The 17,585-nt window shown below is 39.7% G+C and overlaps 1 protein-coding gene across 2 annotated transcripts in view; it reads left to right on the top strand.

The window, feature by feature from the left end:
- Window positions 1-16,296, top strand: part of LOC141139289 (24-hydroxycholesterol 7-alpha-hydroxylase-like) — a 224,264-nt gene extending 207,968 nt beyond the window's left edge. For both annotated transcript variants that reach the window (XM_073625254.1, XM_073625253.1), the window contains 2 exons: window positions 6,990-7,077; window positions 10,943-16,296. In XM_073625254.1, the coding sequence (XP_073481355.1) occupies window positions 6,990-7,061 (72 nt within the window). In that variant the 3' untranslated portion in view covers window positions 7,062-7,077; window positions 10,943-16,296. The remainder of the gene's footprint in view (window positions 1-6,989; window positions 7,078-10,942) is intronic.
- Window positions 16,297-17,585: the final 1,289 nt, after the last annotated feature.

The following is a 17,585-nucleotide window of genomic DNA, read 5'->3' as shown; positions in this document are numbered from 1 at the left end:
TAGCAAGCTGAGGAACAAATCCACGTTCAACCCCAGGTCTACCACTAACCAACACATAGAGGTGTTCAAAAGGCTAGTGGAAAAGGAGATAAGAAACATTAAACCAACAAAAAGTAGTAAGGATAGAATATGGCAGGGATTAAGGAAACTAGAAAAAAGGAAAAACATAGTAATACGACCGGCCGATAAGGGGGGGGGTGTAGTGATCCTAACAAAAGAAGACTATTATAAAGAGTTGGAAAGATTAGTCAAGGATCCAAGTACCTACCAACCCCTCAAAAAGAATCCAAACAGAGAGTTAAAAAAGAAATTAAAAGAATACCTAGATAAGGGTATAGCGGATAAAATCCTGAACAAAAAAGAAGGAAGATACTTATTGACAGAGGCCCCAAGAATACCAGTGATATACCAAGTCCCCAAAATCCACAAAAGTAAAACTAAGCCACCAGGGAGACCCATAATCAGTGGCATTGAGTCAATACATTCTAGGTTGGGAGAGTACCTAGACGTATTCCTCCAACCTATAGCAGGAGAAGGGAAGTCATTTCTTAAAGACAGTAAAGATGTTATTAACAATTTAAAAAACCTAAAGGTAGACAACTCCACACTATTGGTAACACTAGATGTGGAGTCGTTGTACACCAACATTAAACAAACCGATGCCCTGGCAGCAGTAGCATGGGGAATGAAAAACCTATCGGACCTAAAATTAAAACAAAGGAGGTTTATTTTGGAGGGATTAAGAATGGCCATGGGGAATAATTTTTTCTGGCACGACCATAAATACTATAGACAAATTAAAGGGGTAGGCATGGGGAACAAGTATGCACCGAGTGTGGCCAACATCTTCCTGAGTAAATGGGAGGAGGAAGAAATTTACGGAAGATGCTGGCCACATTTGCTGCTATACAAACGCTACATTGACGATATCCTGATAATATGGAAGGGAAGCCACGAAGAGTTGGAACAGTTCATTCAGCATATTGGTGGCAACCAGTATGACATAAAATTCACTGCTACAGTACATCAACAAACAATTAATTTTTTGGACTTAGAAATATACAAAAATAAAAACACACTTGGGACCAGAACACACTTCAAAGAAACGGACCGGAATGGGTACATACCAATGGGGAGCTGTCACCACCCCCAGTGGAAAATATCCATTCCAAAGAGCCAGTTTATCAGGATTAGACGGAATTGTGACCAAATGGAGGACTATTTCCGACAGACGAATATCCTGATAGACAGGTTCATAGAAAAAGGTTATAAAAGGAGTATACTGGAGAACACACGAGAAAAAGTGGCTAACATTGATAGGGAAGCAATTCTCAGTAACAAAACAAAGAAAAACAACCAGGATGACAATATACCATTTATCACGGGTTTTAATACTCAATATAAGGAATTGGAACATATTATAAAGAACAACTGGCCCATCATCAGTAGCGACCCACAACTGAGTAAAGTACTACCCCGAAAACCAACATTTATATATAGAAAAGCAAGAAGGATCAGGGACAAAATAGTCAAAAATGTGCCAGACCCTCCCAAAAGTTTGTCAAATTTTTTTAATCAGAAGGGATTTTATAGATGCGGAAAGTGCAAAGCCTGTAGATCCACCAATAAGAAAGACAAAAAAATAACAGACTTTAGGTCAAATACCAACAAGCAGACATATAAAATAGAAAAGTTGATAACCTGTAGTAGTACACATGTCACCTACGTACTGGAGTGCAGTTGTGGACTACAGTACGTAGGCAGAACAACTAGAGCTTTGTCAATTAGAATAGGCGAACATGTCAGAAATATTAAAAAAGGATTTAAACACCATAGTGTATCTAAACATTTTAGGGACATACATGGCAGAAACCCCCAACATTTAAAATTTTATGGGATAGACAGAATAGAACGCAATTGGAGGAACACCAACATGAGAAGGGAGGTTTCAAAGAACGAAACCCACTGGATATTCAAAATGGACACGATGAGGCCACAGGGGTTGAACGTGGAACTAGACATCAACTGTTTTTTGGAAAATTACTAAAATCAATTTACATTCTATATCAGATTTTCACATTTTTAGCAATTTCATTTTTATTTTTATTTTATTTTATTTTTATTTTTATTCTTATATTTATTTTTATATTTATTTTTATTTTTATTCATTTTTTATTTTTATTTTAAATTTTAATTTTTATTTTTATTTTTATTTTTATTTTTACTTTTATTTTATTTTATTTATCTTTTCATTTTTATTTTTATTTTTATTTTTATTTTTATTATATTTTTCATATTTTTTCAATTTTTTGTCATTTTTTCTTTATTTTTTATTTATTTTTATTTTTTCATTTTTTCTTTTTTTCTTTATTTTATTTTATTTATTATTTTTTATTATATTATTTTTATATATTATTTTTATTTTTATTTTTATTTTAATTTAAATTTTATTTTCATTTTCATTTTTATATTTGATTTTTAATTTAATTTAATTTTCTGGATAGTTGCTATGTAAAAAATTATTTTAGAAAGGGTAAGGATTTGCTGTTCCATATTACAGATCTAGTGGTAATCAATTATGGAATAACAATGTGCATAAAAAGTTTTTTTAGTTAAAGCACATAAAGGCCAACAAAGGCCATGTATCTATGTATTTTTTAACATGTGAGAGCCTCTCCAGCAGATACGGACGGGTTAGTTTATAACCATTCATATACAACTAATATAACAATAGGTAAATTGGAATGAGTATTAACAATGGTAGAGGGGGGAAACAGCGGGTGCAATGAACAATCACGGAATGGGAGAATTGCCCATAAGCAAAATGGTGCTAAGAGAAAGAAAGCCCCAATAGAACGGAACTAAGGGAATTCCCACATCCAAGATGGCGGCAAAACAATTTCCGCCCGCAAACAACATAAATAGAATGAGAACCAATCACACAGCAGCTTCCTGATGACGCAAATTTGATTGCGAAACGCGTAGAGGCTGCTGGGAGATTACCGTACCCACGTGACCGGGAACGAACGGGGTTTGGAGAGGACGCGAACGCAAACAGGGGGGAACGTAAGCGGTAACGGAGACCATCTAGCACACACCAGACGAACCGGGCTGCAGTGCCCACCCGTCCTTAACTGCGGGAAAAGCTCGGTGCCGGCCTAATGGCACTTGGAAATGTGAGTGCAAAGTGTTTTTTATGTATGGAATAAAGGTTTTAAACGTTATTGCGCGATGATGGTTTTTTATCCGTTTGTATGAGGAACATTGAGGACCTGGTATAGATATTGGAGAAAGTTTCCTTTGAGTGGAGTGGTTATCCCTGTTAATGAACCAAAGGTGCAGTTTTAAAGATTAATCTGGTGAGTGGCAAATCTCACAGGTGGTGGTGAAGCACTAAGTCACTTTAATCTGATACCACACACAAGAGCACGCCGCCCACGGCAATTATAACGGATGATTTGCAACACATATGAAGAAGAGTCTATCATGATGTGACATATGTCACTGGACTTTTTATATGATTTAAAGTATTTGGATTAAGTTGTTGTTCACATGTGATGAATTATACAAACATATGATTATTGTATAAATGAGATATAACCTGTTAGGTGGATGGTGAACCAAATTAGGCTATTAAGATAGCACATACACAGGTAATATAGAGAGCACAGATGGGAGCAGCGCATCCACTCACATAGCACTTTTTTTCACACCTACCTAAAACGTTTGCACAGCATTGTGTGCACGTGTATACAGTAAATACTGTATATTTTCAAATGTGGTAAAGGAGTGAGGAGGCACAACATCATTTGTTTAAAAGGTGTATATGTACTAAAGAAGTGTAAACATGAACATTAATTTTCATTTTAAACTACATGCCCATCTAAGGCAACACTATCCACAGGGTGACAGCACCGCTGTGTGATTTCACTTGTGAAGAACAGTGTTGTCATTAGGGTGACCACATTTCCAAACTGCCATTCAGGGACCCCCCCCCCCCCCCTGCACCCGCGACCGCCCAAAAAAAAGATGGTTTTTGATACTTTTTTTTGCCTATTTTTGGAAAACTATACTGCGGCAGGTCGGCACGATCCCGCAAACCATAGTAGTTATACAACGGCTCGTGGGATTGGGATAGCAGGCTGCACTGCGGGGTGCCGATGCTCGTGCCCGACGGTCGCAATGACCACCGGCCACGAGCGATCACAGGCAGGAGAGGCAGAACAGTGACGTGTGTGTGTGTAAACACACAAATCCCTGTTCTGTTCTGTGAGGAGTGACAGATTGTGAGTTCCTAATAGCTAGGAACAACGATTTGTCATTTCCTCTAGCCAGTCTCATCCCCCTACAGTTAGAAACACACTAAGGGAACACAGTTAACCCCTTGATCGCCCCCCTAGTGTTAACCCCTTCCCTGCCAGTGACATTTACACAGTAATCAGTGCATTTTTATAGCACTGATCGCTGTATAAATGACAATGGTCCCAAAAATGTGCAAAAAGTGTCCGATGTGTCCGCCATAATGTCGCAGTCCCGATAAAAATCGCAGATCGCTGACATTACTAGTAAAATAAAAATAATAAAAATGCTTTACAGGCGCTACGGCGCCAAAAATAGCGCCTGTAAGGAGCCGCTCCTGTCTCTCCAGTGTGAGAGCCGGAGGGCTTTCACACTGGATCGGTACGCTTGCAGGACGTTAAAAAAACTCCTGCAAGCCGCATCTTTGGAGCGGTGTATACATCGCTCCTGCCCATTGATCTGAATGGGCACCGATGCAGAACCACTGGCAAAGCGCCGCTGCAGTCAAGTCAAGACATAAGTCACCTGTATGTCTTGGTCCCAGAAGAACATCCCTTGTTTTACTGGGTAGGGGATGCTATGCTTGTTGCATTGACACTTGTTGGGGATCATATTGGTCATAAAAGACCATACACGTGGGACACCGCTTCACCTGCGCTCTACACCATATAAAAGGAAGTTGACCATAAGTCACAGAACACAGAGTACACCAAGTTCTTCTTCCAGGTTGTGCTTTGAGGCAAGGTATCCTGGTCATCAAGGGAATTTTTTTGAGTTGCCAAGCCTGCAGGTGGGACAGCATAGCCTGGGATACATGCAACACTGTATCCTGGCCAAGGCCAACAAGGCCCAGGCCTAGGGCAGCACTTTGCAGGGGGGCATCACGGAAAGAGTCCCCGCGGCTTGCGCTACACTGTTAGTGTAACGCAAGCTGCTTCTAATTTTGACTGTCCTCTCATCCTGGACCACAAACCTTCCTCACTGTGCTATATGTTTTCTGCTGCACCATTGTCAAGGTTATATCTTCTTAGTCCTCTCCATAAAATTATCAGAAATTTGTGCTTAAAGTAGAACTATAGGCAACACTTTTTTTTCATTATTGATAGAGTAAGGGAAGGTTATAGCCCCTGTCAGTTTATTTTTTACCATCCCTGTCCCATTGCAGAGATTTCCCTTCACTTCCTGTCCCATAGCCAAACAGGAAGTGAGAGGAAATCTATGCAAGTTAAAGCGGAGGTTCACACAAAAATTGAACCTCTGTTTTTCGGAACCCTCCCCCCCTCCGGTGTCACATTTGACACCTTTCAGGGGGGAGGGGGGTGCAGATACCTGTCTAAGACAGGTATTTGCACCCACTTCCGGCATAGACTCCCACGGGGACCAGTTAGGAAGCGCAGCGAGACTCGCGCATGCGCAGTAGGGAACCGGGAAGTGAAGCCGCCGCGCTTCACTTCCTGATTCCCTTACAGAGAATGGCGGCGGCAGCACCCGAGGACCGAGGGACGATTCGGCCTCGGGTGCCGACATCGCTGGACCCTGGGACAGGTGAGTGTCCTTATCTTAAAAGTCAGCAGCTGCAGTATTTGTAGCTGCTGACTTTTACTTTTTTTTTTTCGCGGGACTCCCTCTTTAAGGGAATCCAATGCCCCCCAGGCCCTAAGAACTAGTGTCCCCACTCGAAAATTTCAGGGCGGGTCTTAAACAGAAAGGGGTGTGGCCTTGACAGGAAGGGGTGGGTCATATTTAAATTAGGGGGTCACAAATTTAGTCAGGCCTAGGGCAGCACAAATACACTACTGGATACATGGCAGGGTAGGTAATTTTCTAAGGTGGGTTGTGAAAGTGGACAGGTGGCTTGAAAGCCTACTGAATAATTTTCACATGAAAGCCCATCACCGGCTCTACAAATGTATACCTATTTCTGGCTGCTATAGATGTTTAAAATCTCTGTTTATTGGCTACCATTTATAAACAGCCCTGGTAGACTAGTGGTTCACTGCAGCAGAGAAAAATCCATCCTGGCTGCCAGATGTATGCTGCGTGGTAAATCTCAGCAATGTATGGATAAAAATACAGTCATTTGTCAAGTAAAACATCTGTGGATTTATCTGTAGTTCAGCTTTAACACCTCTTTTTTGCCCTTAAAGTGGAACTTCACTCTTCCATCCTACATTGATTATTTTTAATCCACTTGCTGCTAGCATTAGTAAATAGATAGGAAAGTATATCATATTTATTAAACTTTTTTTTTACATACATCCTTAATTCCTGGTTTCTTGCCTAGGCAAGTTATGTCATAGGAGTCTTCAGGAGGGGAGGGTTAGGGGAGGAGGCGAGGTTTTCTCAGCTAAGCACACCCTCCTGCATACTAAGGGCAGATGGAATCCAAGAAGTAAATGCTACATGAATCATTTTGCCCTTACTCAAAATGGTCACAGAAATGCTAGGGGTTATTTTTCAAAGTGATTTCATAACAAAATAAAGCATGGAGGCATGGATGGATGGTGAAGTTTTCTTTGAATATTACAAATTAATTAAATAATGTTTTTGGTTTGATGGTGCTCAAATGCAGCGAAGATCTGCTTTAAGAAATATTATGATGTCCATTTCATAAGTCTTGTCCTGGTCATTGGAACAGAAATTTTTCTGGTGTACCAAGTCCTAAAATAGCCTTATCCTATGTTTTACAGGATCCTATGCACTTTGTTGGGGTCCAGAGGCCCGCTGGACCCTTACGTGTTAAGTATAAGCTAAGAGAATAAATGTGCCTCAAGAAATGTAAGTACTTATCATTTCTCTATGATGTGACCACTACTTCACCTAACAATATTGAAATGTCCATCCTGTGGCAAATTTTCTGCAGAGAACTTCGTAGTTACATAATAGATCTTTTGTATTCCATTTGTGAAGAATTCTGCGGCCATTCTGTACCCCGTTTGCCTATTTAATATTGCATAATTGTGTGTGTATATATAATGTATTCTTATAAAAAATATATGTATGTGTGTGTGTATATATATCTCATATGTACAGTGCACCCAGAAAGTATTCACAGCGCTTCAATTTTTCCACATTTTGTTATGTTACAGCCTTATTCTAAAATGGATTAAATTCATTATTTGCTTCAAACTTCTACAAACAACACCCCATAATGACAACGTGAATGAAGTTTGAATACTTTGCAAATTTATTAAAAATAAAAAAACAAAAAAAATCACATGTACACAAGTATTCACAGCCTTTGCCATGACACTCAAAATTTAGCTCAGATGCATACTGTTTCCACTGATCATCCTTGAGATATTTCTTGATTGGAGTCCACCTGTGTTAAATTCTGTTGATTGCACATGATTTGGAAAGGCACACACCTGTCTATATAAGGTCCCACAGTTAAGAGCACAAACCAAGCCATGAAGTCCAAGGAATTGTCTGTAAACCTTTGATACAGGATTGTATCGAGGCACAAATCTGGGGAAGGGTACACAAACATTACTGCAGTATTGAAGGTCCCAATGTGACCTTCATCATCCTTGAATGGAAGAAGTTTGGAACCACCAGGACTCCTTCCTAGAGCGAGGCCGCCCAGCCAAACTGAGCGATGGGGAGGGAAGGCCTTAGTCAGGGAGGTCACCAAGAACCCGATGGTCAGTCTGACAGAGCTCCAGCATTTCTCTGTGGAGAGAGGAGAACCTTCCAGAAGAAAAAACATCTCTGCAGCACTCCACCAATCAGACTTGTATGGTAGAGTGGCCAGATGGAAGCTACTCCTCAGTAAAAAAAGGCACATGACATCCTGCCTGGAGTTTGCAAAAGTCACCCGGAGGACTCTCAGACCATGAGAAACAAAATTCTCTGGTCTAATGAAACAAAGATTGAACTCTTTGGCATGAATGGCAAGCGTCGTGTCTGGAGGAAATCAGGTACCGCTCATCACCTGGCCAATACCATCCCTACAGTGAAGTATGGTGGTGGCAGCATCATTTTGTGGGGATGTTTTTCAGTGGCAGGAATTGGGAAACTAGTCAGGATCGGGAGAAAGATGAATACAGACATGTATAGAGACATCCTTGATGAAAACCTGCTCCAGAGCGCTCTGGATCTGACTGGGGTGAAGGTTCATTTTCCAACAGGACAATGACCCTAAGCACACAGCCAAGATAACAAAGGAGTGGCTATGGGACAACACTGAATGTCCTTGAGTGGCCCAGCCAGAGCCCGGACTTGAACCCGATTAAACATCTCTGGAGAGATCTGAAAATGGCTGTGCACCGACACTCCCCATCCAACCTGATGAAGCTTGAAAGGTCCTGCAAAGAAGAATGGGAGAAACTGCCAAAAAATAGGCGTGCCTAGCTTGTAGCATCATACTCAAAAAAAACTTGAGGCTGTAATTGGTGCCAAAGGTGTTTCAACAAACTATTGAACAAAGGCTGTGAATACTTTTGTACATGGGATTTTTTTCGTTTTTTTATTTTTAATAAATTTGCAAAGATTTCAAACAAACGTCTTTCACATTGTCATTATGGGGTATTGTTTGTAGAATTTTGAGGAACACAATGAATCTATTCCATTTTGGAATAAGGTTGCAACATAACAAAATGTGGAAAAAGTGAAGCGCTGGGAATACTTTCCGGATGCACTGTATAGTATGTGTATATAAAATAATAATCTAAAATATTAATATTAATTACTATGACTATCATAATAAAATTATATAACATGTACAGTAAAATAATATTGTATTATGACTAATATTGTAAGAAAGTGTCATGTTAACGTTTTTTAAGTCTTAAAAAATTACAGTGGTTGCAGGTTTAAATTAAAAGGACATTCTTAATATTTAATTTTTTTTTTAAGTTTTGAATAGAGAAAAAACAATTAGAACCTCTCAGTCCATGGGAGAGATTTTCAACTTGTTTTCTCTGTGACAACATTTTTACCCGGCAGGAAATGACAACGGAGACAGCAATAATATTGCGTTTTCATTAGTAGTCTAGAGGAAAGCTGCAAACCCTGTCAGATTTTTAATTCTCAATAGGTTTTTATTAAAAATGGGTTAACAGTTCTTCAGGTGATGAGGAGTGCTGGATTACTTGATATGTATTTTAAAGCTTGTCAGCTTTTGTACTGGAGTCAATATGCCGCTCTATTTGTGGACTTCTGTGGATGGTCGGCAGGAAAACATAACCTATAGGATAAAGAATAGAAGTACCACTCCATGTGTAATGCCCCGTACGCACGGTCGGACTTTGTTCGGACATTTCAACAACAAAATCCTAGGATTTTTTCCGACGGATGTTGGCTCAAACTTGTCTTGCATACACACGGTCACGCAAAGTTGTCGGAAAATCCGATCGTTCTAAACGCGGTGACGTAAAATACGTACGTCGGGACTATAAACGGGGCAGTGGCCAATAGCTTTCATCTCTTTATTTATTCTGAGCATGCGTGGCACTTTGTCCGTCGGATTTGTGTACACACGATCGGAATTTCCGACAACGGATTTTGTTGTCGGAAAATGTTATATCCTGCTCTCAAACTTTGTGTGTCGGAAAATCCGATGGAAAATGTGTGATGGAGCCTACACACGGTCGGAATTTCCGACAACAAGGTCCTATCACACATTTTCCGTCGGAAAATCCGACCGTGTGTATGGGGCATAAAAGTCCAAAATGGTATTTTATGTAAAATTGAGAAGAAAAAGCCAACATGATTCAGTTGTTGTAAGTCTTCCTTCTTCAGGGCTCAAAGGATCCAAAAACTATCATTTAGACCAGACAATAACATCAGTTCAGCTGTTGAACTGAAGTGAGACATAAGGCTTAAAAGGAAATATCAGTACAGTCAGACAGTTACTGAAGTGCAGGAAGGTCAATGAACTACGAGAGCACTCACCAGCGCCCTCCTCGCAGTTCATTGAGATCTACAAGCTGTCTACCACGATGGAAGAGGGTATTTGTAGTTCATTCACAGAACGGCCACAATCTCTTTTTAAATTGTGACAGTGGGTGTGGGGAGAAGACCCCCCACCCACTGCCATAGCAAGGAATCGAAGGGGCGCAGGCAAGTGCTTTTTGGCAACATGTTACACTCTAAATACAGATGTACAGAAATTAACTACTGCTGCTGTCAATGAAAACCTGTGTCAAGAGGCAGGGCCAAGCTGTGCTGTCTGTGTCTATGGATACAGGCAGCGTGGCTTGGGATCTAGCCCACAGGTGTGTTACAATAGGAAGTGGCATCCTATGGTGGCACACCGAGAAAAAAAGGAGCCAAGAGTGCCAGCAGAAGAACCTAGAAGAGAAGGATTGGGGCCATTCTGTGCAAAACCATTGCAGGTAAGTATGTGATGTTTATTATTAAAAAAAGAAATAAAAAGGTTTACAGTCACTTTAAATGTCTCTTTAATCAGATGTTTTCGCCTATAGAACTACCACTAACTGGATGATTTTTTTTTATTATTTTATACCAGGATTACATTTTTAGTTTAATGAACAAAATTACCATTAAACTGGCAGTGTTTTAATACATTTTTATAAAATAAAGTGTTAGATTACTAGAATTTCTCCATTAGAACTGTGTGGTGTATTTGAATGATAATTGTACTATATAATTACACCTTCATTTTTTCTCTTCTTTTCAGGCCACCAGGATAGAGCAAAAGTGACAAACCAAAGACAGTTAATCTGTATCTTCACCTTTTATAAATGTTTCCTAGCTCTTTATATTTTTGTACTACTAGAACAACAGATACAAAAAAAAAAAAAAACTTTGGAAAAAGTCCTCCTTTGCAATGGGGTAACACTGCTAGGCTGGTCCTAGCAGTCTCTTCTCCCTTGCATTCTGGTGGTCTAAGGTCCTATGATGTCACCAAGACTGATTTAAGGACCATAACCCTGAACAAAACCATGGCTCAACCATCTGGTCTTACTGTCACCTGTGTAAATGAGCCCTCAGTCCATGTTCACATTGGGCCGATTTGGCATGCGATTTGACATGTCAAATCGCATGCCAAATCGGAGGCTATTGACAGCAATGGAACCATCCAGTTTCTGCACTACTTTTGGCGACTTCAGGGGCGATTTGAATAGACATCTGTGCATGAACCCGCACAGATGTCTATCAAATCACCCCCGAAGTCGGACTGGAATTCCGGTTTGAAATCAAACCAGCCCTTAGTGTGAACGTGGGCTTAAAGTCAGAAATGGTTTTTGTGAGTAATTGGCTTTTAAGCCCTTAGGAATGACATCCCCCCCCCTCTCTCAATTTCAAAACAGTGGGGGCACAGAGTAAAATCTACATAAAAACAGAATGCAACAATTTGCAAATCTCATAAACCCATAATGTATTCACAAAACTTATCAAATGTTTAATTTGAGAAAAATTTCTAATTTTAAGAAAAAATTAGGTAATTTTGAAATTGATGGCAGCCACACGTCTCAAAAAAGTTGGGACAGGGCAACAAAAAGCTGGCAAAATAGGTGGTGCTAACAAGGAAGAACTGGAAGAACATTTTGCAATGCATTAGGTTAATCGGCAACAGGTTAGTAACATGATTTGGGTATAAAAAGAGTATCCAAGACCCCTTTCACACTGGAGCAGCTTTCAGGCACTTTAGTGCTAGAAATAGCCTCTGAAAAGTGCAACCTAAAAAACGCCACCCATTCATTGCAGTGTCTTTTCACACTGGGGAGGTGCGCTTGTGGGGCGTTACGAAAAGTGCTGCAAGCAGCATCTTCGGGGCAGGTTGGGAGCGCTGTATTTAGCGCTCCCAAAATGCCCTGCCCATTACAAAGAATGGGCAGCGCTTCCAAAGCACTTTGAAAGCGCTGCAAAACGGGACTTTTTAACTTTTTTTGTTTTGGTAAATAGCGCTCCCGCTAGCGGCCGAAAAGCGGCGCAAAAGCACAGCTATTTTTTTTCAGCGATTTTTATCGTGACTGCGACATTATGGCGGACACATCGGACACTTTTGGCGCTATTTTGGGATCAGTGCTATAAAAATGCATTGATTACTGTGTAAATGTGACTGGCAGTGAAGGGGTTAACCACTAGGGGGATAGGAAGGGGTTAAGTTTGTCCTAGGGAGTGATTCTGTTAGGGGGCGTGGCTACGAGTGACACATCACTGATCGCTGCTCCCGATGAGAGGGAGAATACGATCAGGTTTCTGCACAGATGTCAATCTAAATCGCGGGCCAAAATCGCAAAAAGTAGTACAGAAACTACTTTTTGAAATCGGTGCAGCGCCGCAGATGCAGCGTCACATCGATTAGGACGGTGCCATTGCCAGCAAATGCTGCTGATTTGACATGCAATTTGACGCATGTCAACTTGCAACAGGGTGAACCAGGGCTAAATCAGAGGAATCAAAATTTGTCCTCCGGACTAAGGAGGAGAGGGACTTTCTGGCTTGTTTTCAGTGCTCAGTTAAAAAGCCTACACCTGTGATGGTATGGGGGTGCATTAGTGCGTAAGGAATGGGCAGCTTGCACATCTGGAAAGACACCATCGATGCTGAAAGATAGATCCAGGTTGTAGAGCAGCTCCCATCCAGACACGGTCTTTTTCAGGGAAGGCCTTGCCTATTTCACCAGAACAATGCTAAATCGCATACTGCATCTACTGTATGACAACAGCATTGCTTTGTAGTAGAAGAGACCTGGTGCTTAACTGGCCTGTTTGCATGCAGTCCAGACCTTTCACCAAAATATTTAGCACATCTTGAAATGAAAAATACTACAAAGAAGAATCCTATATCAGACACGAATGGGACAACATTCTTCTCCCTAAACTTCAGCAACTGGTCTCCTCAGTTTACGTTTTCCAGAGTGTTGTTAAAAGAAGAGGGGATGCTACACCATGGTAAACATGGCCCTGTCCCAACTTTTGAGACGTATTGCTGCCATCAATTTCAAAATTACTTTTTTTTTTCTTAAAATAGCACATTTTCTCAGTCTAAACATTTGATATAAATACAAATGTTTTTATATCAAATAAGACCGTTCCCATAGTGAATCTCACTTGGGAGTGAGGTCATTGTGCACAGATTGGAGCACCTTTTGCAAAGTGGGATGAAGACTCCGCACACTTGGCACTGAAGATAGAACCTGAATGAATAAACTTCTGCACTATTAAACATTTTTTCATAAATATAGTGCAATAGAATATTATTCTATTATGACTGATTTTAAATTTCACAATTTTTGGACATGAGATATGTGATGTGATTTAATGTTTGTTTTGAATAAGTAAGAATTTCCTTTTTTTGCACATTTTTATATACAGCACTGCTCGGTACAAATCAATTACATGGTCTACTGATATTGATGTCATAATTAGTATGACTAATGCCGCGTACACACGGTCGGACTTTACGGCAGACTTTGCCCGGCGGACTTTGACGTACTTTACGACGGACTTTACAAATGAACGGACTTGCCTACACACAGTCCACCAAAGTCTGTCGAATTCGTACGTGATGACGTACGACCGGACTAAAACAAGGAAGTTCATAGCCAGTAGCCAATAGCTGCCCTAGCGTGGCTTTATGTCCGTCGAACTAGCATACAGACGATCGGACTTTTCGACCGGACTCGATTTCGACGGATTAATTTAAAACATGTTTCAAATCTAAGTCCGTCAAACTTTTGAGAAAACAAAGTCCGCTGGGGCCCACACACGATCGAATTGTCTGACGAAATCCAGTCCGCCGGGCAAAGCGCTCGTGTGTACACGGCATAAGGCCTATGTAGGAGGCTGAAACATGTCAATTTTTAGGAATAAATTCCTTTTCATGGTTTGATGGATTAAATAACAATATACATTTTTATTGTCGACATCCTGGTGCCAGATTTTTACTCTCTTCATTGGATTTTGAACGATCAGTACTATGTGAGTTCAGGCACAGATGTCTTTATCTCATCCTGCCTATCCTTATGAGATTTTGGGGTTGTAGCAATTCCTTTGAAAAATCATTGCATTCTGTTTTTACGTAGATTTTAGACAGCATCTCAATTTTTTTTTTTAAATTAGGGTTGTAGATTGCAGACTGACTTGGGAGCAACCAGTTTACAATATATTTAAGACATGCAAAGCAGGAAAAAAAAAGCCACAACAAATTGGTTATATGTAGTGCAAATAATTTATATCCATGAACTATTTTTTTTTTATGAATATAAAAATTAAAGAAATAATTTAAAAATTCTCAGAAATTTCAGGAGGCCATTTTTGCAGCTTTTCAGAAGTGTAACTGGAAATAAGTCTGCATATCCCTTCTTCTACTTTTTCAATGTCACTTTTGTCTGCTGGTGATCCTATTCCTGTTATTCCACAGAACAGAAGAAAGTTATATATACTGTATATGGTTTATATATACATATACACACACATACAATTGATTTGGTGAGTGAAGTATAATTATATTGCACTTTATTCTATTTTAAATATGATTGATTTTAAATATTTTTGGACATGGGATATGTATTGTGATTCATTTTTTTCAATGATTAGTATTGTTTTTTTATATATATATATATATATATATATATATATATATATATATATATACAGTGCTGCTTGGTAGAAATCAATTACATGGTCTACTGATAATTATGTATTAACCTTGAGGTATTTCAATGCAGCTGCTAGAAAAAATTTAAATATCAATTACCATTTTTTTCCTAAACACACTAGTGGCGCAGAATGGTTGTTTTGTGATTTTTAAACATTTGATAGGTTTTCTATTGTGAATAAAATATGGATTTGTGAGATTTTAAAAAATCATTGCATTGTTTTTAAGTAGATTTTACGCAACTTTTTTGGAATTGGGGTTGTATATTGCAGACTGACTTGAGAGCAACCAGTTTACAACATATTTAAAGCGGAAGTAAACCCATCCATTAAACTGTTTCATTTCCAGCACGTGCCGGAAATGTAACACTCCCATTGGTTGTGCTCTCAACCAAACTGTCAAGCCATCCAATGGCTGGTGTCATAACTGATCACATGTGAAGCATCATGGCAGTTGTAGATTAAACAAAGGCAAAGATGGCAGCTTCCTTGGCTGAAAATGATAGGAGGGTTTACTTACACTTTAAGACAAGCACAGTGGAAGAAAAGTCACAACAAATTATTAGTTACATTTGGAGTAAATAATTTATATCTGTGAGGTATTTTTCTTCTTTATAAATTAAAAAAAAACAGCTTCGAAAATTCTCAGAAATCAGAAATTCTTCAGGTAGCCATTTTTGCAGCTTCTCAGAAAAAAAGTGTATATATCTCTTCTTATACTTCTTCAGTGTCACTTTTGTCTGCTGGTGATCCGATCTCCTGTCATTCCACAGAACAGATGAAAATAACATATACTGTATATGGTTCATATATACATAAATATGATGTAACTCACCAGCCACTTTATTAGGTACACCTGTACAATTGCTTGGTAACACAAATTGCTAATAAGCCAATCACATGGCAGCTACACAATGCATTTAGGCATCTAGGTATAGTGACGACGAATTGCTAAAATGAGCATCAGAACGTGGCATGGTTGTTGCTGCCAGATGGGCTGGTCTGAGTATTTCAAAAACTGCTGATCTTTACAGATCAGCAGGTTTATAGAGAATGGTCCGAAAAAGATAAAATATCCAGTGAGCGGTGGTTGTGTGGATGAAAATGCCTTGTTGATGTCAGAGGAGAATGGGCAGACTGGTTTGAGATGATAGAAAGGCAACAGTAGCCACAAATAACCACTCGTTACAACCAAGGTATGCAGAATACCATCCCTGAACGCACGTCGAACTTTGAAGCAAACGGGCTACAGCAGCAGAAGACCACACTGGGTGCCACTGCTTTCAGCTAAGAACAGGAACCCGAGGCTACAATTTGCAGCCTACCTGAGTATTGTTGCTGACCACGTCCATCCCTTTATTTTTTTTTCCAATATCTTTATTCATTTTCTTGTATATTCAAAATTCCATAAAAAAAAAAAAAACCACATAATAGATATTGAGACACGTCTTGATAATATCATTTAATACATCAAACACTACATAAGGAAATCATAACTATATCTCCCCCCCCCCCCCCACTGGGTTTATTTCCAGAGTTCTAGGTCTTGACTTCACCTCGACACTACTCATCATCCCCTCCTTGTGTTCCCATCTTATCTGAACAACTCTTTGTATGCTTAAACTTAATCCAGTCACCCCACTACGCTTCAAACCCTTCCATTCCCCGTCCTGCTAAATCTTAAGTACTCCAAGTTGTAAATCTCGTTAACTTTATTACACCAGTTACTCAATGTTGGGCCTCCTGGGTCCTGCCACTGTCTAGGAAATGGCTTTTGGCTGCGTTTAATATTTGGGGTACTAATGATCTCATATATTGTTTGATTGTGACTCCAGTCCTATGAAACAAGCACTCCCATGGTTCTACTATTTCTAAGTTTGTTATCTCCTTTATTGTTTGTAGTACCTCTCTCCAATATGTTATGATTTTTGGGCAGGACCACCAAATATGAGACATAGTACCTATTTCACTGCATCCCCGCCAGCAAAATTGTGAGACCTCTCTTTGATATTTATGAGCATTATCTGGGGTATATACCATCGTGCTAAACTTTTATAGTTCATTGCTATAATATTACTATCTACTGAAGTGCTATGTACCAATCTCAATGTTTTCCAAACATCCATATCATTCATGCATGTTCCCAATTCTTCTTACCATTTGTGAATATATGGCAGACGTTCCATTCCCTTCATCTCCATCAAGATTTTATATATACTTGAGATCCCCTTTTTCCTAACTGTGGCAGTGTATAGCTGCTTGAGCGGAAGTAGGTTCTCTTCACATCTAATCGGTTGGGGTAATGTGTGGAAGTGTTTCAGCTGGAAGTACCGCCATGTATCTATCACCATCAAATCTTTTTTATCTTTTAACTCCTGAAAAGTGCTATGCACGTCCATCCCTTTATGACTACAGTGTACCCATCTTCTGATGGCTCCTTCCAGCAGGATAATGCACCATGTCACAAAGCTCAAATCATCTCACCACTGTTTTTTTTTGAACATGACAATGAGGTCACTGTACTTCAATGGCCTCCACAATCACCAGATCTCAATCTAATAGAGCATCTTTGGGATGTGATGGAACGGGAGATTCACATCGTGGATGTGCACCTGACAAATCTGCAACTGTGTGATGCTATCCTGTCAATCTGGAGCAAAATCTGAGGAATGTTTCCAAAACCTTGTTGAATCTATGCCATGGACAATTACAGCA

This window comes from Aquarana catesbeiana, linkage group LG04, assembly GCF_042186555.1.
Source record: "Aquarana catesbeiana isolate 2022-GZ linkage group LG04, ASM4218655v1, whole genome shotgun sequence".
In the NCBI taxonomy this organism is placed as follows: domain Eukaryota; kingdom Metazoa; phylum Chordata; class Amphibia; order Anura; family Ranidae; genus Aquarana; species Aquarana catesbeiana.
The sequence above is the reverse complement of the archived record's forward strand: the minus strand, read 5'-3'. Positions and strand labels throughout refer to the sequence as shown.